This window comes from Sminthopsis crassicaudata, chromosome 3, assembly GCF_048593235.1.
Source record: "Sminthopsis crassicaudata isolate SCR6 chromosome 3, ASM4859323v1, whole genome shotgun sequence".
Taxonomy (NCBI): domain Eukaryota; kingdom Metazoa; phylum Chordata; class Mammalia; order Dasyuromorphia; family Dasyuridae; genus Sminthopsis; species Sminthopsis crassicaudata.
In genome coordinates, this window is record NC_133619.1 from 511704697 (window position 1) to 511730234 (window position 25538).

At 32.5% G+C, this 25538-nt stretch overlaps 1 protein-coding gene across 1 annotated transcript in view; it reads left to right on the top strand.

Annotated features, from left to right (window-relative positions):
• Nucleotides 1-25538, top strand: part of PPME1 (protein phosphatase methylesterase 1) — a 57420-nt gene that overhangs the window by 18225 nt on the left and 13657 nt on the right. The window contains exons 2-11 of the mRNA XM_074304052.1: nucleotides 3462-3555; nucleotides 4012-4104; nucleotides 8575-8632; nucleotides 9091-9142; nucleotides 12224-12378; nucleotides 12907-12997; nucleotides 14049-14114; nucleotides 19558-19681; nucleotides 21865-21994; nucleotides 23142-23186. Of these exons, the coding sequence (XP_074160153.1) occupies nucleotides 3462-3555; nucleotides 4012-4104; nucleotides 8575-8632; nucleotides 9091-9142; nucleotides 12224-12378; nucleotides 12907-12997; nucleotides 14049-14114; nucleotides 19558-19681; nucleotides 21865-21994; nucleotides 23142-23186 (908 nt within the window). The remainder of the gene's footprint in view (nucleotides 1-3461; nucleotides 3556-4011; nucleotides 4105-8574; nucleotides 8633-9090; nucleotides 9143-12223; nucleotides 12379-12906; nucleotides 12998-14048; nucleotides 14115-19557; nucleotides 19682-21864; nucleotides 21995-23141; nucleotides 23187-25538) is intronic.

Consider the following 25538-nt stretch of genomic DNA (forward strand, 5'->3'; position numbering starts at 1 on the left):
TTTCTTAGATATTATATTGTCAGTAACACCTTAATGTTTACTATTGTTTACCCCCCTCTCTATTCATCCTGAAATATTTCTCTTTAACTCTGCTTCTGCGCTGCTTTCCTTCATTATATTCTAGATTCTTGGAAGTAGTTGGGCTTTTTTTCCCCTTTTTACCTTTATATTTATGGGTAGAACACTGAACTTGGATTGACTAAAAATTCTTATAATACTTAAAGCACTACATAAATGTTAGCTGTTCTTATTGTTTTTCTGCATTAACTAGGATGAAGAGGAAGATGAGGATTAAATACCCCTTGATCTGGAAATATTTTATATTTGATCTTGAATAAAACCTGATGCCCCTTAATGCTAATGCCTTCCTTTTATTGATTATCTTTGGTTTATTCTCTATATATCTTGTTTGTGTGCATAGTTGCTTGCATGCTGTCCCCTATCACTAGTTTATAGCTCTTTGAGAGCAGGTACTGATTTTTGCCTTAATTTGTCTTTCTACTATTTAGTGCAGTACATGACACATAATAGTCACTTGATAAATCATTGTTATGTTAACTGACTACATCTATATTATATTCTACAGTATGTCCATTGAAGCCAATAACTTATTATTGTCTCTTTCCACTTAGTATCTTACAGATAGTACATGTTTAATAAATTTTTGCTGAACAGATTCCAGAATGTTAAGAATTTTAGAGATCAATTAATTGATGTTTTCCCCACTGTGAGCTTCTCATCTCTCATTGTGGGATGTGGAGAACCCTTTTAAAATAGTACAAAGCAGTAGCAAAAATTATTGAATGTTTTCAAGCACAAGTTCTTTTTAAATATACACTTTATCAAAATGAATACAAACATCAAATTCAGTATTTAGTAAATGTTGCAAATTTTTCTAATAATTGCAATGCAGAAATTATTTAATGTGCTTATATGTAAAATATGTTAAATTTGTGTTATATGTTTTTTTTTTTCTTTTTCTGAGGCTGGGGTTAAGTGACTTGCCCAGGGTCACACAGCTAGGAAGTGTTAAGTGTCTGAGACCAGATTTGAACTCCTGAATTCAGGGCTGGTGCTCTATCCACTGCACCACCTAGCTGCCCCTGTGTTATGTGTTGAATCTCAAAAGTATATATAAATGTGTTACCATTAGTCAGCTTTCATTCATGACACAGAAAATCTGTCATTATACTACTTGCTACATTTTAATAATGAAATCATTTAACTCAGTTAAACAATATTTGTGAAGAAGTTAAAAATTCCATAATATCTATGGTTTCTCATTGTTCATTTCATTAAGTATACTATAATAAACTGGTTTCAAAATGGAAATAACTTGACAATGCTTATAGATAAGAGTGAAATTTTCTACAATTTAAGTTTGATTGCTTTAATTTAAAATTTTTCTTATTTCTAAAAAATTATATAACATTCCCCTTTTATGAATAAAATATATAAGTGGTTTAAAGAAAAAATCCACTGAGGCAGCTAAAACTATTATAAGCAAAGACAGCAGGCACAATTTTAATAGAATTGCAGAAAAAATAAAAAGCTAAAATACAGAAAATAGGATTCAGAAGTACTGTTATTAAAAAAACAAAAACAAAAACAAAAATATTTTTATTGAGAGCCCTCTTTTTTTTTTGTCACTTACAATTCCAGGTATATCCTCATCCTACCTCCAGGGTCATCCCTTATAACAAAGAATAAAAAAAAGAAAAGAAGCAGTTTAGAAAAACTAAGAAACCAGATCATATACCAGATATGATATTTTCTGGACAGCAGATTGCTCATAATCTCCCACCTCTGCAAAGAAAGACAGAATGTGCTTTTTCATCTGTTTAATTTTTTTAAATTAATGTTTAAGGGCCAAGTTTAATCATTATAATTTCCTAAAATTCAATTTTGATTGTCATTCTTCTCATTTACATGGGTGTAGTCATTATATTGTTGTGTTCCCAGACTGCACTTGCTTCATTTTCCATCAGTTAATGTAATCTCATACTTTTCTGTATTTATCACATTCAGTATTGCTTACAAAGCAATAATGTTGCATAACATTTATGCACTACATTTTCTTTTTCAATTTCCTAATTAATAACCATCTACTATTTCTAGTTCTGTGCTATTGGTAAAACTGGAACTTTAACATTTCGTTGTTTATTGAGTCTGCCTCTGTCTCTGATCTCTTTGAGGTATGTGCCCAATAGTGGGATTGTGAAGTTATAGGATAGAAATGTTTTATTTACTTCTTCCACATAATTCCAAATTGCTTCCCAGGGCAATTGGGTCAATTCACACCTCCATCAACAATATATTAGTGTGTGTATGTTTCTTCAATCCCCTCCAAAATTAACCCTTTTCATCTTTTATTAGCTTTGCCAGTTTTCAGTATTTTATCTGGTATGTTTCTTAGTTTTTCTGAATTTTCTTTTCTATTTTATTCTTTGTTATAAGGGGTGGCCCTGGGGGTGGGATGGATATATATTTGGAGATTAAAAAACCATCTATTTTTTTCTTAAGGATGCTTTAATTCCAGATAGCATGAAACCTTTTGAAATGACATCTTTTAAAGGATGCATTCAGAAAGTATGTACACTGTTTTTAAAACCAATTTTTAAAAGGACATTAAAAGGATCATTTGAATCTTACAAGATTGTTTACCTAATTTCTAAAGTGTAAAAATCCACATTCAGTTGTGGAAATGTTAGTGTAGATATGGATATAGTCAGAATCATGCTTGGCAAATCATATGTAGAGCAACTTCTAATGGTTCTATTTGCATTATGGAGAAGATGTATTTCAAGTAGATAAAGCCATAGATGTTAATACACTTTTTAGCTATGTGTGATATTTTGTTGAAATCATTTAAGGGAAATTTATCTGTAATGGCAATGCTATATCAATAAATGTTTTCAATAATTAGTTTCTAAAAATTAAAATTATATAGGGAAATTGTATTGAGCACTTAATGTCAGGATAAAACAATTGGGACACATTACATGCATCATGGACAATCATTCACTTTGAAAAATATAAGTAATGAACTGCATGAAGTTTTTCAAGTTGTTATGAGGAAATCAACTTTCTAAAAATTCACTCTGGCATACTTTTTACCCAAGGATATCAAGTGATATGTACTAGGGGAAGGTCTTATATACTCTTAAGATATTTATAGCAATATTTTTTTTGAGAACACTGGAAACAATATAAATGTTTATGGATTGGGAAAGGCTAAAGACATTGTGGTTTGTGAATATGAGATATTCCCATATCATAAGAAACAGAAGCATGGGAAGACTTATATGAATTAAGGAAATATAAAGTTAAGTAAAATAGAATCAGCAAAACAATATATACATTGGCTACAACAGAACAATTTAAACCAATTTTGGGGCACTTGTTACTGAAAGAATAGCTCTCCACATGTTAATATTTTACCTGAAACATTTCTTTTTCAGCCCTGGAAGAAAGCGAGACTTTTCCCCTGTTTCCTGGAACCAGTACTTTGAATCTATGGAAGATGTAGTAGTGGAGAATGAAAGTGGCAAAGATATATCCTTTTTCAAAATACTGTCTTCTTGTGTTTATTCCTGTGAATTTATTCCCCAGAATACATATACACTGTGATAAATGTCACTGGTAAATCCAAACCAATATCTCCAGACTTGTCTCATGACAAGGTCAGAAAAATTGGGATTAAATTCAAAAGCTTTGTGTATCTCTTCAAAAAAAGTACCAGAAAAAAAAGTTTTCAAGAGCTTTTTGTGAATAAACGGTATTTTCTGTCTTATAGAAACCAGAATTTTCTGCTTAGTTAATGTTTCAAATGAGAACAAATTATTTTTGATTAGTTTTTTGAATTGGACAACATCTCAACCAAAAAAAGAGGGGTTTTCAAAATTTTTCTTTAATGTGATCTTCAAACTATAATTTGTAAAGATGGGTGTGGGTACAGGTAGAAAGAAATACAACCAAAAATAGAAATGCATTATCTTTAACTGTTCATACACTTTTCGAATTTATAAGAGTGGTTCAGAAGGTCCAGTCTTGTTGTTGCTGCATGGAGGAGGCCATTCTGCCCTTTCCTGGGCTGTGTTCACTGTAAGTTAAGTTGCTGACAATAGAAGTTGTTGTCATTTGTGAGCTATTAGGAAGAGAACACTGAAATGTATTGACATGTTACATAAAATCCTGGTAAGAATGAGAATAATTTCTGGCAGATTTCCTGTTGCTGGGTGAGCTTGACTCAGATAATTATCTTTCCTCTCAGTTTATACAGTGGAAGATAGGCAGTTTAGGGATCATAGAGTTTTAGAGCTGGAATGTCATAAACATTATTTAGTTTTCTCATCTGTCCCCTCCCCTACCCCGCTTTTTTTTTTTTTTTTTAAGTGATGGAGGAAACAGGCTCAGATATGTAAAGTGACTTACTAAAGAACATAAAGCTAATTGTAACTAAGGATGAACTAAAATCCAAGTCTTTGATTGTCATTCCAATGCTTTATCTTCTATACCATACTATTTCCCAAGAAATATAGTTTCTAGATTTAGAAGATTGGGTAAATTCAAAGTGATTCTGGAGTCACCTATTTATGTGTGTATAGCAAGGAGAGGCTCAGTTATTCTGTTTGATTATTAATAATAGTTTACATTTTAATAGCATTTGAGAGTTATAGAACATTTTCTGAATTGATTAATTTATCTTTGGGATATTTTTTTGTTGCTGCCTGCTGAACAGTATCATGAATCTCTTTTTATAGTTCTACAAACAATCTATCTACCAGACCTAATCCTTTAAACCTTTTTTTCATTTCTATATCATTCATAAGGAATGTTTTTTAGGTCAAACCTATATATAGGGTCTTATTATTTTTTCCCTACTTTCTCAAATTTAATTCTGAATTTTTCAATAAGAAGCTTGTGATCTAAGCTTGGTCTTGTTTTAACTGAATCTATAGAATTTTTTCACCTTTAGCTACAAAGTATGTAATCAGTCTAATTTCTGTCTTGACCATCTGGTGATGTCTATGTATAGATTCGGCACTGTAGAAATTAACAAACATAAAGGATTCCTTTCTATTGGGAATTATCTGTATAAATTATGGTATTTTGAATATAATATTATTACTGCATAAGAAAGGGATAATTTTAGAGAAATCTGGGAAGATTTGTATGAGTTGGTTTATAATAAAATCATCTGAGCCCGGAAGATAAACATTTTAAAAGACAAACATCTCTGAAAGATTTGAGGATTCTGATTATTGCAATGATTATGATTCAAGAAGAACTGTTGGTGAATCATGCTGCTCACAAATTTTTCTTACAGAGTTAATAGACAAAAAATAAGACATAGATTTTCAGGAAGAAGATGAAAAGAGATGCTAGAGAATACAATTGAAAGGTGTAACTAGCACAAATTTTGGGAATTGAGTTCTAAAGAATGACAAACAGGTATCAGTGGTGATAACAGGATCATGTTTTTCAGATTTACAGGTACTTAGAAAGAAGTTGAAATTTGATGCTTCTTAATAAAAAATGACAAATTTCCACGTAGCGATTTGGGAAATAGTAGAGTTGGGTTGTAGAGAACAATTCTGTTTTAATGGATATTGCAAGTACTTTGGGAAATAATATAGTAGTAATTCATTGCTTCTCAGTTTCAAATTGAAGGCCATTTATTTGTAAATTATGGTAAATAAATCTTACCTTAAAAAGATAAGATTTGTTGTGGACTCAAGAAATAGTATGTCATAGTATATCAGAGATATATTATGAATGTAGTAGAATATAAAGGATAGCAAAATGTCAGGAAGACACTGTTTCAGTATGTATTCTGATTTCTCAGTATGACCCAGGCAACTCTCAAAGGCTACAATTTATAAATGACTTTCTATTAGCATTGCTTCAGGCAATTTTTACACTGAGCAGTGAGTATGGGGATGGAATGGCATAGTTGCCCCCATACAGTAAGATGTCTGGAGTTACCCCTTGGGGGAAAAAATGGACCTAATTCCATTTTGACCACTTTTTTTTTTTTTACCTATATAGCAGGCTTTTTATTGATATATATATATACATACATATATATATATATATATATATATATATATATATATGTATATATATTTTAACTAAACACCAAATAAAATGAACATTTCCATATAGAGTTGAGTAGAAAAAATACATAAAACTATGAATCTCTAACATACAGCTTGCTTTCTTTTCAAGTTTATAATAAAGTCAACATGTAACTTTCATATATATATCATATACATACATATAAAATGTAAACACATACATGTATTTCATTAAATATTTTCCAATTACATTTTAAAAATTGTAGTTTTCTTTCTTCCTTTCTTTTCTTCCTTTCTTTCTTTTTAACATTTTTTATTCCAGATTCTCTCTTCTGCCCTCCTCCATCCCTTGAGAAGTCAGGCATCATATCAATTATGCATGAGAAGTTATACAAAATATATTTCCATATTAACTATATTGCAAAAGACTCTTCCTCTTTCCCCCCCTAAAAAAAAAAATGAAAAAGTGTGCTTCAGTGAGTAACCAGAGTTTATCAGTTCTTTCTCTGTAGGTAGATAGTATTTTTCCTTAGGAATTGTCTTGGGTTGTTGTCTTGATCTGAGTAGTTAAGTCTTTCAGAGGTCATCATCATTACAGTAATGCTATTGGTATGTTCAGTGTTCTCGTGATTCTACTCACTTCACTTTACATGAGTTTAAGTCTTCCCTGGTTTTTCTAAAAGAATCTTCCTCATTGTGTTTTAAAGCACAGTAGTATTCCTCTGATTGTTCAGACATTCTCCAATTGATGGGCATCCCTTCAATTTCTAAAATAGTACTGCTATAAATATCTTTGTGCACATAGATCCTTTTCTGTTTTCTTTGAATATCTAAGTGTATGAACAGCTTATATATACTATGCCTTTCAGGCATAGTTCCAAATTGTTTTCTAGAATAGTTGAATAGTTCACAACTCCAACAATGAATTAACATCCCTATTTTTCCACATCCTCTTCAATATTTGTCTTTCTTTTTCTGTCATATTAACCAATCTTATAGGTATGAAATAGAACTTCAGAGTAATTTTAATTTGCATTTCTCAGATTAGTAGTTATTCAGAGTATTTTTTTTTTCATATAACTACTGATAGTTTTGCTTTCTTCTGTAAAATGCTTGTTCATATTTTTTGACCATTTATCAGTAGGAGAATGAATCTTATTTTTGTAAATTTGTCTGAGTTCCCTATATATTTGAGAAATGAGACTTTTTATCAGAGAAACTTGATGTAAAAATAAAAAGCAGTTTTCCCCAGTTTCCTGTTTTCCTTCTAATTTGGGGTGTATTACTTTTCTTTGTACAGAGCCTTTATAATTTCATGTAAACAAAATGATCCCTTTTATTTCCATTATGTTTTCTATCTCTTGTTTGTTAATAAACTTTCCTTATCCATAGAGCTGACAGATAAATGTTTCTATTCTCTACTAATTTATGATATCATCTTTTATGTCCATCTATTTTGACTTTTTTTGGTACATGGTACATGAGGTTTGTCTGTGCCTAATTTTTACCAAACTTCTTTATAGTTTTCCCAGAAAATTTTGTCAGATATTGAGTTTCTGATCTTTCTATTCTCGTCTGTACCTTTTAAAAAGATATTTTAATGACTCTTTCTTTTTAGGTCTTTTGAAATTGAGCAGTCTTTAGCTAAGCTGACCCAGTATTTTCACTAAATTTATTTTTCTAGCATTTGAAAATTACTTAAAATTTTTTTATTTTGGGTATTGAATTTTAGAATTACCATGATGTGTGAAATAACTAATGTAAATTAGTTATTAGTCAAAAAAAACCAAGATATAGTGCTTTAGAATTTTTTTTATACTATTTACTAGAAATAGACATCGTTTTTTTATTGTACATCAACATAAAAAAAGTCATGCCTTAAAGAAAATAGGCTTGTATTGCACTATGTCTCATGCTTTGATGGCCAGAATTTTATTGAGTTTTGAACCAGCATACAGCATTAGCTTCTATGATTCCTATCTAGGGAGTTTGGCAAAACATTTTATACTTCAGTATTTTAAAAGATTTGTGATTTAGCCATTTGTATAGATCTTTATACATATACATGTATATAAACATATAAGAAAATATCAACTTGTTTAAATCTTAGTAGACCATCTTGCAGTTTTGATATATAGTACCTCTTAAAATTTTTATTATGTTAGTACTGCCTTCAAGAACTTAAAATCATTGCCACACCATAAAGAGGAATTAGAATAAGATTTTAGTGAATTCAAGAGGAAAGACACATGACTGAAAAAAGGAAAAGCATTAACTTCACTTCTAAAACACAAATACAAACAGTAATTAGAGACTTCCACATTGTGGGGAGAAGGTCTTAGGAGTTGGACAAAAGAAGCACATAGACCAAAATATAAAACTGGTTGTTTTTAGTATCATTTATGGAAGTCGCTTCCTGTAATCATGAAGATTAAAATGTTATCTGGGGTTCTCTGATAATTTTGTAACGTACCTGTCTTTTTTCTTCTTCTAGGCAGCAATCATCAGCAGAATTCAGTGTCGGATTGTGGCACTGGATCTGAGGAGTCATGGTAAGTAACTTAATTAAGCATTAGTTATATGGTATGATATAGTGTGTTCTAAACAGTCCTAAATGTCACAAATCAATTACCAAGAGTCCTGGACCATTCAGTTTTGTGATTTATTGGAAGTGCTAGTTTTTATTAATTGCAATCTTCTCATTGTGATATTCATTTTAGAAAATGTTTTATTTGATAACTGAGTTCTAATTTTCCTGAGTGGAAGTTGAGTTGCAAATAAAAAGTTTATATGCTGTACTAAGTAATATGGAAACCTTATTTGTTTGTGAGTCTACTATAAATTTCTCAATTGTCATCAAAAAGCTGTGTCTATGACATAGATTACTCTGTCCCATCAGATAAACTAAAGAAAGTTATCATTTTGTTACTTTAGAACCAAGGCTTCAGAGAGGAACATTTTAACTTTTACAATATCCTTAGAAAACATTTTAAATATATGGGTTTTTTAGGTGAGACAAAAGTCAAGAATTCTGAAGATCTCTCTGCAGAAACTATGGCAAAGTAAGTTGATGCTTTTTTTCCCCCTTCATTTAGTTTTCTTGACTTGTACTATAATGAAGAAGAATGAGCTTTTCAGTTTAGGTGACCAAATAGTTTGTATATTTAATTCTCTAATATTTTGTTAAGAGCCTGCTATGTACTAGTGTACTAGCCTATACTATACTGAAGTAAATAGAGAAAATTATGGGATATGGTATCTCCCTTTTAGGAGCTTATGACTCTTGTTTATAACCTTTATCATTATCCCAGACTTTTTACCTCTTCTGAATTTTTAACTATTTCCTAAATCTTGCTTTTTCTACCTCTTCTATGTCTCTTACATCAGACCATTAACTCTGCTCACACAACCACTACCTTAGTTCAGATCTTCATTATCTCTTTCCTAGGTAGTTATAATACTTCTAATAATTTCTTCTATCTAAGCTTTGCCCCACTCCACTCTGTTTTACATGTTGCTGACAAAGTGAATTTCTTTAAATGCAGATCATGTCACCTCTTCCTTACCAACTCAATTTTAGGGGTTCTTTAATGTATCTAGAATAAAATACAAACTTATCTGATTATCTTTTAAAACCCTGCATTGCCTTATTTCAACCAATTGTTCCAGTCTGATTGGATAGTACTTCCCATCTTGCACTAAAATTCAGTCAAATGGACTTTCTCTTTGTTCCTCACACATCATGATGCTTTTTCACTGTTCATCTCCCATGCCTCAAATGCATTCCCTCACCTCTGCCTCAGAGAATCCCTTTTTTTCTTCAAGGTACAGCAAAGTAACCTACTATTTGCCAAACATAAGGGACACAAAATGAGGCAAAAAATAGTCCCTACCTTCAATAAGTTTCATGGAAGAGACAAATAATTATGTACAAATAAGCTATAGAGAATAAATGAGGCATAAATTTGTATTCATAATAGATTGAAGAGACAATATGATATTATAGAGCCTTGAAATTTTAAGTCAGAAAAATGTGGATTTTAATCTAACTGTGGTTCTTAGTACCTGTATAGCTCTGGCTAAAACATATAATTTCTTTGAACCTCTGTTTTTTCATCTGTAATATGGAGACAGTGAGATTTGTATTTCTTACCAGGTAGCTGTGAGGAAAAGTGTTCTTAAAGCTGTAGAAATCAAAGAAATGTGTTGTTATTATTCATATAGTGAAAACAGCCCATATTTATATTTTTTAAGGATGTGTGGTTATTCTTTCAATATAAACAGCATCCTGCACATCTTGGTAGATGATTTTATTAGTTAAACAAAATAACTTACTATTTGGTGTAGCTACCCTTCTGATTTGTACAAACTAGATGAATCCTAAGTGAATAAGTAAATTTGTCACCTTATCCCATACTTAATGCCTCTTCAGCTTGTTGGATAGGACCTTTCAAGGCTTGTGCCCAGACATCTCCATACATCAATGAGGCATCAGAGATGTACTAAAAAAGGATCTAATAATATTATATGTGAAGTCTTCTATATAATATTATCCACATTTTCACTATCAAAAACTCCATCTAGCCTTATTCTGTTTTGACTTTTATTATGTATTTGAAAGATCATATTAAAGGTATTATAGTTGCTCTTTGGTTGCGCTGAAATACATGTTCTCCTTTGAGAGGTATAGCGAGATATAGACAGATATAAAGCTATAGAATTATAGACAGCTTTAAATTTATGGAGTTTTTTCCCCCCCCTTTGGAATCTTGAGCATTTTTGTAGATTGCAAATTTACTATATGTCAGTAGTATGTCTTGGTAACCCAAAAGCTAAAGCAACCTTAGGTTGCATAAGTAAATACAATATCTAGAGCAAAAGAGTAGCTTTTAGAGTACATGTGGAATATTGTCAGTTTGGGTCATTAGATTTTAGGGAAGGACCTTAATAAACTTGGTGCTTTCCCTTCTAGAAATATTTGTAAAATATGACATGCTCTTTGCTTTGAATTTATAGTCTATTGGGGAAGACAAGATAAAAACATGTAAGAGTTGAATAAAGCAAGACCCTTAAATCACAATTCATGACAATAGAATATATATGCAGGATTTATTGCCAGTGTGTGAATGTGGAAAGCAATGAAAAGATTTATTGGGGGGGGAAATCTTGTTAAAGATAATCTGCTGGCAAGAAGTGGTATAAACTACATCATCAGTAACATAAATAATTGGAAATAGGAATGGGCCTAATGGTGTAAGTGAAGAATAACTGAGGGATTTTTTGACTATTATGAAATATAAAAAGGTATGCAGAAATTTATAAAGAACATATTCAGGAGATAATTAAAACATAAGGCCCAGAATCACAATGAATGGGAATCCACAAGCATCTCCATGGAATACAAACTTCAATAGATAAACTTACTATCAAGAACTTTTGGTGCTTTTTGCTATCTGGAAAATTTACTTTTAAAACTTTCATTTTCATGATGCTATATGACTGAGACATTATTATTGTAGTTGTCATTTTATATGTCTGTGAACAAAGGGAAGTAATTCCAATAAGGAGAAAGGATGAAAAAAATGAAGAGATCAGTGTAGATGGATAAGAAATTTGATAACCAACTTGGATATATAGAATGAGAACAAGAATACTTGCAGAACCTATTTCACAAGGTTAAGAGAAAAATTTTGCAAATCTTAAAACACTTTGTAATTGTAAATATTTTGGATTTTTCTCCAATAGAATTAAAAACTGCCTCCTCTATCCCCAGTCAGACCTCATGGAATACTTTATATACCTCTCTTACATACTTATGTGTCTTAAATAATTTTCATTTCTCTCCACTGTCTATCACAATGTTCCTTATAGCATAAGCGTTTAATATTTGTTAGCGTTTATGACTTACAATCAGATTCAAACCCAGATTTCTTAAATCCCATTCTGCTCCTCAATCTCATGTTTGACAGCTTATGGAAAGGTATGTATTCAGAACAAGTCAATTTAGCTTCATAGTTACTTCTAGAAGTATGTTATCACAGATTAAATAGGAGGGAAGTAGGGGAAAAGAAATTAACATAATTACTTATAGAATTCTTCTCAATTTTCTTGGTTCTTTCAATACCTATTTTTCTTTTTGTCAGGGATGTAGGGAATGTTGTTGAAGCTATGTATGGAGATCTTCCCCCTCCTATCATGCTAATTGGCCACAGCATGGGAGGTGCCATTGCAGTCCATACAGCAGCATCCAATTTGGTGCCAAGTTTACTGGGTCTCTGCATGATTGATGTTGTTGAAGGTAAGTTGTTAAATTGCTCATAGGGGTTTGGCATATATAAAGTTAGAGGGTGAATGTAGTTAGACCTATTTTAATGTGTTGGTAATTTATTATTAATGTTCCTCAGTGTAATGTTCTGATTGTCTCTAAGTTATAATCCTTCTCTGGGAGGAGGTTTCTTTTCTGTGAATCCTTTTCTCTGTGAGCAGGTTTCTTGGGAGGCTTCTGGAGCCTCCAGCCAGAGGGAAGGTTCATATTTCTAAAATGAAGATAATACATGTACTGCTTGTCTTAAAAGGTTGTTGTGAGTAAATGGCTTTGCAAACATTGAAGCGTTGTATAAATGTAAATACTTACTATGCTTCCAAAAACATGTGGAGCCCAGGGAATTTCCATAGATCTGTCAGAGTAATTGTTTTTCCAGAAAGCTTGCTTCCATCCATAGGATTTAACTGAGTTAGTTATTATTAGTGCTTTAGAATGTTATTAACTAAGTTACTTATTATTATTGCCTTAGAATACCTGTTATTATTTTGGTTTAATGTGTAGGTACAGCAATGGATGCTTTAAACAGCATGCAGAATTTCTTACGAGGTCGTCCTAAAACCTTCAAGTCCCTGGAGAATGCCATAGAATGGAGGTAACTGCCCACTTTAGAATCCCACCTAAATGGAAGCATTTCTTCTTGTCAACCTAAGTGGTTAGCACCACAATTAAAATCCCAATTGCTGTTTCCAAACTATTCAGTTTTTGTTTTTCAATAGATGGCACAGTAAGGAACAATCATTTAATTTGATAATTCATGACAAGAAGCTAGAAATTTTGAAATTTGGTATTTAGTCTACGCAACAGTTTCAGCATTTAGATTATCCTTCATGTGCATTAAACACAAATTATTTATAGTCAGAAATGTGATTATCCTATGTATATTTCTCATCGTAGTAATGGAAAGCTTTACAAATCCATAGAAAGAAGAAGGAAAAAGGAACAGCAGATCCAACTCTGAAAGAAGTTACCGTAAGGAATGAATCTAGGGCAAAGCAACTTAACTCAGGAAAATAGATAAACTTGAAGGCTGTTCATCCTTCAGTTGCACCTGCAGGGCTTAGTATAGAAATAATATTTAGGAAAAAATTGAGCTTGGTGAGAAAACATACATGGATATATATGTATGTATGTTTGGGGGGAATGAGTTATTGACAATGGGGAATGTTGATATATAGACCAGATATACCAGAGTAAGCCAGTTTAGTTCTTTCAAACACTTAATTATTTCCAGTCTAGATTGGTGAGCTGTGTTTTACTTCTCAAGAGTACAAAGGAATGTGACATTTTACTTGTTCCTTGGGTATTATTCATGGCCAACAGTCAGTGTGACTACTCTTTAAATTCAAATTAGAGAAATACATAGGCAGATACCAGCCATTATTCAAAGTGGGTTCAGTATGTTTCAAAAACTTCATCTCCTCTCTGCAATAATGTTCATATTGTAAAAACTAGTCATATTTTTCATTGATTTTTTTTTCCCCCTTATGTGGCTATACATACTTAGACCCACTTTTTACTGCAAAGGGAGCAGATCTCATTCTCTACTAATCTCTGAAAAAAAATCACTAATGTTACCTCATTCAAACTAAGTGGCTGAGTGAATTATTAAATAACATTTTCTTTCCTCTTCTGTTTCTTTCTAGTGTAAAGAGTGGCCAGATACGAAATCTGGAATCTGCCCGAGTTTCAATGGTTGGCCAAGTCAAACAGTAGGTCCTATTTTTTTCTAACAAATGCTAAAACTAAGTCAGGTCATCCAACTATCCATTTTTCTTCTCAGTTTTAAAATAAATTAAAGCTCAAAGGTTTAAACTGATGTAGGAATAACACTCTACCAACTAATGACAGTGATGTAATGAAGAGGTCACAAATTTTAAGGGACCTAAGGTCCAGACCTTGCTGTGCAAACTTAGGCAAATTGCTTTACTTCTCAGATCCCCTTTTCTAATCTAAAATTGGGATAATAACAGCACGGCATAGGTAAAAAATGAAGTTTAAGTCAAAAGTATCTTGGTTTGATCATCCTTGTTTATTTACAGCATTATCGTCCTGCCTTACTAGCTCTGTAACCATGCTTAGTCACTGTATCTATTTGAGTTCCTTATCTGCAAAATAGCAGAAATACAATCCATAATACTAACCCAATAGGGTTATTAATGAGGACCAAATGAGAAGATATATGTAAAGGAATTCGTAAATTGTAAAGTACAATATAAATTTCAGTTATTTTGAGTTTGTAAAATATAATTAAAAAAAAAGTTGTATTTTAAATACAGCAAATAAGATAGTTAAATATTTAAATAGTTGTAAAAAGCAATCAGGAATGTTAATTATTTGTACTTAAATATTATGTTTACATATGATTTTAATGGTGTTAAACTGTATTAATACTTTTATAACTTGCATAATAAATTCTACACATAACTTTGAGAGTTTTTAAAGTTTGTCTATGATCCCTTTTGGCCTTCCTTCTGTTCTTTCATGTGTATTTAAAAAAATACTTCATTGTCCCTCCCTTCCTGTCTCCTTCCCTTCCTTCCTTGTCTTCCTTCTTTCTCCCAATTCTGCCCCCTAAAAATGGAAGGGGGAAGGTTTTACTAACAAATATTCATAGACATGCAAAACAGATTACTATAAAGGCCACATCTAAAACAATATATCTCTTTTTCTCCATCTTGAGTCCATCATTTCTTTGTAGGGGGAGGTAATATGCTTCCTCATTGGCTGTCTGGAATTTACATAAGTGCTTATTATTTAAAAAATGTTTATAAAAGAGGCAGTATGGGGTATTGGACAGAGAGTTGGCCTTGGAACCAAGTAAAAGTTTTTTCAAGTCCTGTCTCTGACTCATACTAGTTGTATGACCTTGGACAAGTCACTTAACCTCTGCATGTTCTCTCTAAATAACTCTTAAGACTAGAACTTACTGAGAAGTTGTTGACTACATTAGTAGAAATTAATTCTACTGAGAGCTCCTTGAGAGTAATAAAATTACAGGTCTACTTCCTCTTGTTAGATATTTTTATAGAAAAAATAATAATTGACAGATTTATATGTATAAATTGGGAGATTTAGCACATACACAAAAGTGTTGGGTATTTTCTAAATAACTGATTAAGACATTTGGAGTGTGGTCACATTTTTTATTTAGTTTATTGTTCATGCTATTCAGTCCCTATGGTTCATTCCACTTTTGTTTCTGAAAATATCAGCAATATATAGTTGATGTGAGTCTGGTAACTTCTTGGTAAGACAGTCTCATAATTTAGGAATGTGTTTCAGCAACATTCTTTATACATTGTAGATTTAACCTGTATATTTTAGCAAATCTTTTTTGGACTTAGTTATGTTCTTACAAAGTCTCTGGATAAAGAGTCCCAAATATTTATCCCTGTATAAGTAGAGTCTTCTTTAATTTGCCCTAAAACTACCTTAGGCAAATCTGTTTCTTCCACTCTCTCTAAAATGGAGTTGAATTAGATGATATTAAAGGTCTCTTTTACCAATAAATATCATAATCCTATTTTGTTTCTGCTTCAACAGGTTACCTAGTTCTAGGATCCTGAATTTGGTTGCGTGAACCTGTGTTCACTCTATAGCTTTCATCATTTTGGAGATTTGGATCCTATCTCCTTACAGCCTTTTTCATCTTTGCAATCTCTCTTTTGAGAGACCCAAATTTCTTAGTTTATCATCATATGGAAATCCTTTGTCAGGAAAAGAATTTGGGGTAGTGGTATGGTTAGTTAAAAAGGAAGGCAGTGACCTTATATGATGCTAACATGCTGGGCTGGCATGATGGTAATAATAGTTCACATCAAAAAAGTACAGGAGGTCTTCTTTCTCTAGAGATAAGTGGTGATAGGAAAAGGCACTTAAAATGAACCCCTGGTTGAAAAGGGTCTGTTGGGATTATCTTGAAAAAATGAAAAGTAAAGATTCATTTTATTTTTTAATATAATTTAAGTGATACTTGTAAATACATGCTAATTCTAAGAATGAACAAAGAATAGATTGTTTTAACATTTTTGGCATAATGTCTCCCAAATCATATAATAACACAACATGACTTGATGTCTGATTTTCTTGCAGAATGATAAAGAACAATCATTGTCGCAAAAATATTTTTGGGCTTCACTAATTTATTGAAATTCTTAATCCTTTGATATTTGAATCATTCCTTTCTGAAGTGCCTTCTCAAAGACTCACTTATAAAGATATTAGCAGAGTGAATCAGAATAGATGTTAGTGTTAACCAAAAGGCATATTTGAATGGGGATTAATTTTACAAGTTTGAATAGTGAATATTTTTGTTAAGATGATTTTTGCTTCCTTCTGCAATGTTGTAGAGACAGTTTGCTGTAGAATATTGAACTAGTTTTGGAGGCAAAAAGATTTGTAGTTGAGTTCTACCTTTGACACATCCTGACGAGTTAAAAAATTCCTCTAAATAGATCCAGAAAAAGGCACATTGAGTCCAGCACAATTAAGCATAGACACTGGGGACAGATTGGATCAGAAGCACTCCAGTACCCAAGGAAAAGCTGAGTAGCAAAGCAAGAGAACATCCCAGACCATGTAGGGCCATTATGAAATCTCTACTGGGACATTACACCAGGCACAGGGAGCAGCTGGCAGCTTTGTCACCAAAAAACTCAGTTCTGGGTCAGATACAGGGCAGACTGAGAAAGGGAACTAAGAATCATTCAGCTATCTGAATCCCATGACAAAAGAGCCTAGTTAATGAAATCTTAAAAGAAAACTCCTGGATCTCTTCCTGGAACCAGAGGGCAAAGTTATAATAGAAGGGGGATTTACCAATCATGTCCTGAAAGAAGTCTCACAATGAAAACTCTTAAAAAACTGCCAGAAAAAACAAAACAAACAAACAAACAAACAAAAAAAAAAACAAGTACTGAGGAGTCACAGTCAGGTTCACACAGGATTTAGCAATTATTACTAAAAAGGAGTAGAGAAATTGGAATATAATACTGCAGAAGGCAAAAGAAGTGGACTTATAGCCAAAAATAATTCACCCACCAAAACTCTAATGATACAGGAGGGAAAAAATAGACCTTTAAAGAAATAGATAACTTCTAAGCATTCAAGATGAAAAGACTAGAATCGCTTAGAAACTCTGAAATTCAAACAAAGAGTAAAAAGAAACATAAAAAAGTAAACATGAATGAACAGTGGTAATTTTTTTTTTTTAATGATAAATTATGGGCAACTAGGTGCAGTGGATAGATCACCAGCCCTGAAGTCAGGAGGACCTCAGTTCAAAACTGGCCTCAGACCCTTAACACTTCCTAGCTGTGTGACCCTGGGCAAGTCATGTAACCCCAGTTGCCTCAGCCAAAAAAAAAAAAAAAAAAAAAGATAAATTACTAAACAAGGATAAACTGCTTATATTCAGAAATGGAAAGATGATTCATGACTCAAAAAAAGTGTCATAGAGGGGATCCAGGCTTGGGAGTGACAATGTTGTGTCTTAATCTTAAGAAAAGAATGGAAAGAGAGGGAATATGTTGAAAGAGAGGAGAGGGAAAGAAAAGTTAGGGAAAATTATCTCTCATAATTAGGGTGCACAGGTATACATCTGTACAAATGTTACAGGAGGAAGTGGGGTTAGTGGCTGATAATAGAACCTTACCTAGACAAAAGAAGAAAGAATATACACGCAGGTATAGAAATAGGGAAAGAGAAAAAAAGGGAAGAGGATTTTAGAGAAAGGAAAGCTTTAGTGAGGGATTCTAAGCAAAGCAAATTCTAAAAATGTACAATAATATAACTTTTTTTTGATATGGCAAAGAATTGGAATCTGAGGGGAATGCCTTTCATTTGATGGCTAAATTGATGAATGGCTAAACCAGTTATGGTATATAAATGTGAAGGAATATTATTGTGCTATTTGAAAAAAGAATAAGGAAGGGAATGATTTCAAGAGAAACCTGGGAAGACAAAACCAAAACAACAATTTATGCAAAAACAACAGTATGGTAGAAGAAAACAACTTTGAAAGATTAGAAACTCTTATCAGCAAAATGATCAACCATGATTCCAGAGGACCAATGATGAAATATGCTAAACACCTTCCACTATAGATTGAGACAAAGATTTTTAATGTCTGGACAAGGTGGAAATTTGTTGTTTTGTTTTTGATATTGTTGTTAATATATGCTTGTAATGAGTTTTGTTTTTCTTTTTTCTTGGTGTGGTGGGTTGAGGGTAGAAATATACAGCAGATTTTTTTCTGATTGAAATAAATATAATAATAATAATAATTTTAAAAAAAGCAACAGGAGATCATTTGCTTCTTTTAATGACCCCAGTTAACCAGAAGCTTAAAAAGTAAATTGTGTTTTACATTTTTATGTTTTCCAAAATTGGTCTCTAAAAACTATTGCAAAGGAGTGTTAAAATCTGTACTCATCTTTTAGTGTAGATTAGACATAGTTTACTTCTTTGAATAGGACTTTTGCTTTATGCATTTGAATCCCTACTTACCTTTGTTTTCTCTTATTTAAATAATCTGTTTTCTTTTTGTCTTTATGACAGGAAACCTAGATTTCTAAGTCCTTATTATTGATAATAATAGGAATGCTAGTGTTCCCATGGTACCTTCCTTTTTTCAGAGAGTTCTACAGACATCATAAGCATTCCTGGAAAAATAAGATGTCTTTTATTAGCTGCCCTTTTGAGAAGCACAAATTGGGGAGGACTTTTGCTTTCCCACAAGAGAGAAAAGAAGATATAACTTAGCCATTGTCTCATAGTTAATTAGCATTAGTGACAAGATTTTTAAATCAAGTTTTCACTGAGAGTGACAATTTTTTCATCTCCATAGTTTGTTACTTCAGTCTATTCCTAACCTCCTTAAGTGTTTTTATTTTCTGTTCCTAAAACCTCCAGTATACTAAGGAATAAGAAAAAAATCCATTATATATTTATTTATGTCAAAAAGCTAGTCTTTGAAAAGTTTCTCTTAATTTTTTATATTTATCACTTCTTATTTTTTCTCTTTCTCCTTGGTATATTGTTAAGTATAATTAATATTTTAATTAAAATATAAAAAATGTTGAATACTGTGAAAATAAAGTGTTGTGTGTGATTTGTCAGGTTTTTTTTTTTTTTTTTTTTTCCTAAACTTAGATGTGAAGGGGCTCTGAGTCCTGAAGTCTCTAAAACTGTAGTGGAAGGGATCATAGAAGAAGAAGAGGAAGATGAAGAAGGAAGTGAATCTGTTAATAAAAGGAAGAAGGAAGATGATACTGAGGTAATTGTTTACATTTAAACATCTTTTTGCATTTATTATTTCATAGCATGCATGTGAAGATCTTAAAGGGTGAAATCATCAGGCCTTGACAATAGCTTTCATGTAGGTGGCTGAGAGTTAGTGTGGAATCTAGGCTGTACTTGCAGTTTGGAAGCTGAGGGCTTGGGAGAATGGTCCTGTCTTATACAGTTTCTCAGTTTTGGGACAAAGATGATAAGTTTCATTTTGATCATATTGAGCTTAAGATGTCTAGTAGATATTTTAAGGAAAGTAGTTGAGCTTAGCAGAAAGTGAGGTTGGAGATTATCAGAAAGATGGGACAGAATAGGTAGATTTTAGAATCATTAGCATAGAGATGGTAATTGAATTAATCCATGAGTGTTTGGATCAAATGAAGTAATATAGAGGAAGAAGAAACAAGGAACTAGGATAGACCCCTGAGGAACACCTGTAGTTAGAAGGCATAATCTGAATGAGAATCCAGCAAAGGAGAGAGAAAAGGAGCAGCCAAGAGAGAATGGTGACGTGAAAACCGAGATAAAAGAGAGTATCAATGAGTAAAGAGTGAACAGCTATGTCAAAGACTGCAGAGAGGTCAAGGAAAATGAGGATTGAGATTTGGTAATTAGATTTGGCAACTAAGAGATCGTTGTTTTGGGAACTCTTGTCTAATTGTGTGTATTATAATTTTCTATATTTCTTATTTCTCTAATAAAATCTTATGTATATGGTAGGTACAAGGACTTGATATATGAATCTAAGAGTCATCTGTATGGAGATAATAATTAAATTCATAGGTTTTGATAATGTTATCTTCATTTCAACCAAACTGATCTTCTCTCTGTTTGTCACGTATGTCGCACCATCTCCAGTTTTCATGCATTTCTCTAATTGTTCCACATACTGAAATGCACTTTTTCCTCTTCTTCACCTTATAAGAGTCCCTGTATTCTTTCAAGATAAACTTTAACATGAAACTTTTCCTGATGCCTTCAACTAGATCTACTTATCTTCATAACAACTCTTTGAACCATAAGTGTTAGTTTAGTCTGGGTTTTATAAATGAGGAAACTGAAGGTCAAAGCCTTCAAGTGATTTGCACAGGGTCACATATCTAGTGTCTAAGGCAGAATTCTAAACCATGTCTTCCAGACTCCCAAGAATAATACCATAGTGGACAGAACATTGGGTCTGGAGTCAGAAAAACCCAAATGCAAATGTGTCTTTAGACACTTACTAGTTTGTGACCCTGAGCACCTCGATTTCTATCTCAGTTTCCTCAACTGTGAAATGGGGGTGATAACACCTAATTTCCTAGGATTATTGTGAGGATTGAATGAGAAAAAATGTGTAAAGCTCTTAATGTACATAGTTTCTGACATAGAGTAGGCACTTAATAAATGCTTATTTTCTTCCCCCTTAATAGTTCCTACATTAAGATGTCTGAATGTAAATCCTAATGGGACTGTAAGGGAGAAGGGAATAAGGTCAAGAGAATAATGTCTTATCCAAACTTTTCTGATAAAGAATTTTTTTTCTTGTGTTGGTACCACCAACTTTCTAGATGAATATTTAAGGGAATATTTAGAGAAGGGGTTCTCAAACTACGGCCCGCGGGCCAGATGTGGCCCGCTGAGGACGTTTATGCAACCGGCCGGGTTATGGCAAATGGGCTGACGTGCAGAAACAGAGTGTGAGTTTTTGTTTTTACTATAGTCCGGTCCTCCAACAGTCTGAGGGACAGTGAACTGGCCCCCTATTTAAAAGGTTTGAGGACCACTGATCCTAGAGATCCAGAATTAAAATTTTTTTTTCTTCCTGCCCACATGTCAGAAATGCTAGGATCTATCATAATTTCTGAATCCTGTTATTTCTTTATGTTTTCTCAGGAATTTATTTCCCTTTGATAATTTTTCTCTTTTTAAAATTTTCCTTTAGTACTTTGCCTATATCTCTTTGCTCACATCACATTCTACCATGATTCATGCTAATTTTGGTCACTATTTTATCTCCTTCCTGTTCATATTCCCTAAGAGTAAGAATTGTGTCATTTGTCATCTTTTTATCCCTTTTATATCCTTGTATACAGCAAAAACTTAATAAATGCTTGTTGAATTAAATCAAATTATTGTTCTTTTTTTTCAATTGTAGTCAGTGTTTTAATTTTTCCTATTTTCCTTTAGGCCAAAAAGGACCATCCATATACCTGGAGAATTGAACTGGCAAAAACAGAAAAGTACTGGGATGGTTGGTTCAGAGGCTTATCCAATCTTTTTCTTAGCTGCCCTATTCCTAAGCTTCTGCTTCTGGCAGGTAAGTAGGTGTTTATTTGTGAATGTGCTATTTGGGGTGGTACTTATTAAAGTAGATAGTGGCTTAGAATTAAGTTAATAAGAATTCTACTCTCATAATTCCTACCTCCTCAGAAACACATAAGATTTTGCCCCGTTTTGATGATCTTGTACCTTAACTAATATTTTCTTTTTCTATTGTTATCTCATTTTATTATGTCAAAATTTTCCCCAGTATCTTATCCTCTTGTACTTGCAGAAGAGAAAAACAATATTTTTAAAGAAAAAAAGGAAGACAAAAATTAGTAAAATCTCAGCTGAAAAAGGTTGAAAATATTTGAATTATACTACGGATGTTTCACTTCTGTTTAAGGAGTGGTATGTTGTTTAAGGAGTGGGATTTGGCAGTCGTCTCATATCTCTTGTTTGGAAATGTGCAGGTTCTTTGTAATTTTCTACTTTGACTTTTTAAATTATTTTGTTGTTTTTTCCATTTTCATTGTCTTAGTCATTGTGTATATTGTTTTCTTAGCTTAATTACTTCATCAGTTCATTTTTCCATATATATCTGTATTCATTATAGTCACTATTTCTTTAACATTTATTAAATACCTACTAAATATAAGGCACTTTATTAAGTACTGGGAATACAAAGAAATGTAAAAAACAAAACAAAACAAAACAAAAATCATTCCATACTCTCAAGGAACTCAGGCTAATATGAGTAATGTTCTAATTTGTTTTTATTTATTTATTGCCTCTTTTTTTGGGGGGGAGATTTATTTATTTTAAGTAGATATTTATTAAATTTTTTTAGGTTGGTGACACATTCTCCACATTATTTCCTTTTTTCCCCTTAAATTTAATATTTTGATTTTTTGAGAGTGTTTTAAAGAGATTTCTTTTAAGATATGATTGAACTAAGTAGCCAATGAGGTCCTTGCCATCCTTGAGATTTATTCCATGTCCAATCAACAAAGTCATATCATAGTTTTAGAGCAGAAAGAAATCTTAGAGATCATCTAATCCAGACCTTTTATTTACAGATGAAGAAATTGAAATCCTGAAGAATTAAGTGACTTGCCTAGAGCACATAAGTCATTGCTTAAATTAGTTTCAGATGATATCCTCCTAAAGGAACCCTTTTTGTTCTTTCTTTTTTGTTCTAGGTGTTGACAGGCTAGATAAAGATCTCACAATTGGCCAGATGCAAGGTAAGTTCTTCAATCAGTTAAACATGTCTTAAATGCTTATTATTTGCCTGATACTCAGGTAGGTACTCACTAAAGATACAAAGATAAAAATGAAACAATCCCTGCCCTCAAGAAGCTTACAGTATAGCTGGCATATAATATATACATATAATCATACACACATATATATACACACAAAAAATAATAGAAAATAATTTGAGGGGAGACATAGCATCTGAGTGATTGGGAAAGCCTTTTATGTGCTGAGTGCTTGAGCTGAGCCTCAAAGGAAATTAGGAATTTTGTGAGGTAGAGGTAAGAAAAAAAGGAGCATATTCTAGGCATTGTGGGACAGACAAAGACACAAGACAGGAAATGGACTGTCAAGATAAAAGAAACAGTAAGAAATTCACTTTGGCTGGATTATAATATATATGAAACAGAGAAAAGTATAATGATGTGGAAAAGGTAGAATAGGGCCATTTCATAAATCCCTTTAAATGACTCACAGAGAAGTTTATAGTTGATCCTAAAGGTAAAAGGAAACCACTGGACTTTATTGAATAAGAGAGTGACATAGTTAGACTTGCATGTAAAGAATTCACTTGTCACCAATACAGAGGTTAGACTGAAGAAGGAAGAGATTTAAAACCTGAAGACCCAATTAGGAGGCTATTGCAGTAACCCAGAGGAGAGGTGATAAGGACATGAAGTTGATTAATGAGTGTGAGAGTGGAGGGAAGAGGATAAATTTGAAAATTGTTGCAGAAATAAAAATGACAACATTTATCAACTGATTGGATATGTGAGGTATGTGAGAGAAAAGAATCAAGGATAACACTTGAGTTTGCATGTCAGAGTTACTGGAAATATAATAGTACCTTTGACAGGGATTAGGCATGTTTGGAAGAGCTTTTAGAGGAGAGGCAAGGATTGGAGGGCTTAGGGAGAGGGTCAGAGGCTCTCTGCCTCAGCATACTCAGGAGGGAAGACTTCAGGCTCCAGACTCTCAGAGTCCAGGATCCATCTTTGACGAGCCACTTGGCAGTTTGCCTGCCCCTTCACTTCTCCTAAAGACCAAGGACTTTGACTGATCCTGACTCTGACTGATCCTGAGGCCCTCCAGAGAACTAGCTCAGACATTATAGTAATGTATTTTCTTTTGGAATTTGTTAAGATGTCTAAGGGACATCCAGTTCATATTGCCCTATAAGGAATTGGGAATGCTGAGCTCTAGAGACACTAAATCTGGAATAAGTCTGAGAGTCATTGGAATAGAGTTGATAGTTAACATGATTGGCCATGTTAACTTAGGAGGTCACCAAGAGTTTGTAAAAACAAAGATGAGACAAAGACTAGGGGGAGCATGACAATAGGAATGATGAGCCAGTGCAGGATACTAAGAGTAGTCACAAGAGTGCTTTATTAAGCACCTACTGTGTCAGATACTGTTTTAAAGGCTGGATTCATATTTAGCTTTCAGTCCATTTTCCTCCATATCTTTTTCAAAAAAATTGCTATTTAACCATTTATATAGCTCCCTCTTCCCCCAATTCCATCTTATATTTAGGAAGTCATTTTTTTTTAACCTAAGTGTAAATAAAATCTTAAACTTATCCCTATTAAGTTTCTTATTATTCTTGCTTATAAAAATCTTTTTGGATATTAATTTTATTATCCAGTCTATTCTCCTTTCCCATTTTAATGTCTTTTACAAATTTTATAAGGATACTGTCTATTTATCCTTTAACCAAGTCACTGATAAAAATGTTAAAATTACACAAGTCAAGCAGAGATCCCAGACCACACTACTGGAAATATCTTTCCTAATTAACATTACACTATTAATGACCATCCTTTGGAACCAATCATTCAGTCAGTTCAGAATTTGTACAGTTGTACAAATTTTTTGGCCCCCTTTTTCCAAGTTTTCCAAAAGACTTTGTGTTTTTTGTTTTTCTGTGATTTTTAATAGTATTTTATTTTTCCAAATACATGCAAAGATAGTTTTCAACATGCACCTTTGAAAAACCTTATTTTCCAAATTTTTCTCCCTTTCTCCCCCTCCCACCCAAGATAGCAAGCAATTCTTTTAAACATATTTCCATATTTGCAGGAGACTTTATCTTGATAAAGGTAGACCTTAATCAGATATTTTATTAAGATATAGTTGGATTATATCTGTGTATTTTCTTGGTGTTTTAGTAACTCTTGCCCTGTTTTTGATGAATTCATGCTGGCTCTTGGTCATTATTACTTCCTTTTATATATGCTCATTGACCAGCTCTCTAGAAAGACATTTTAGAGTTTGCCAGGAATTGAATTGAATTATAATTTTCAGATTAAATTTTTTTCTTTTTTGAAAATCAGAAC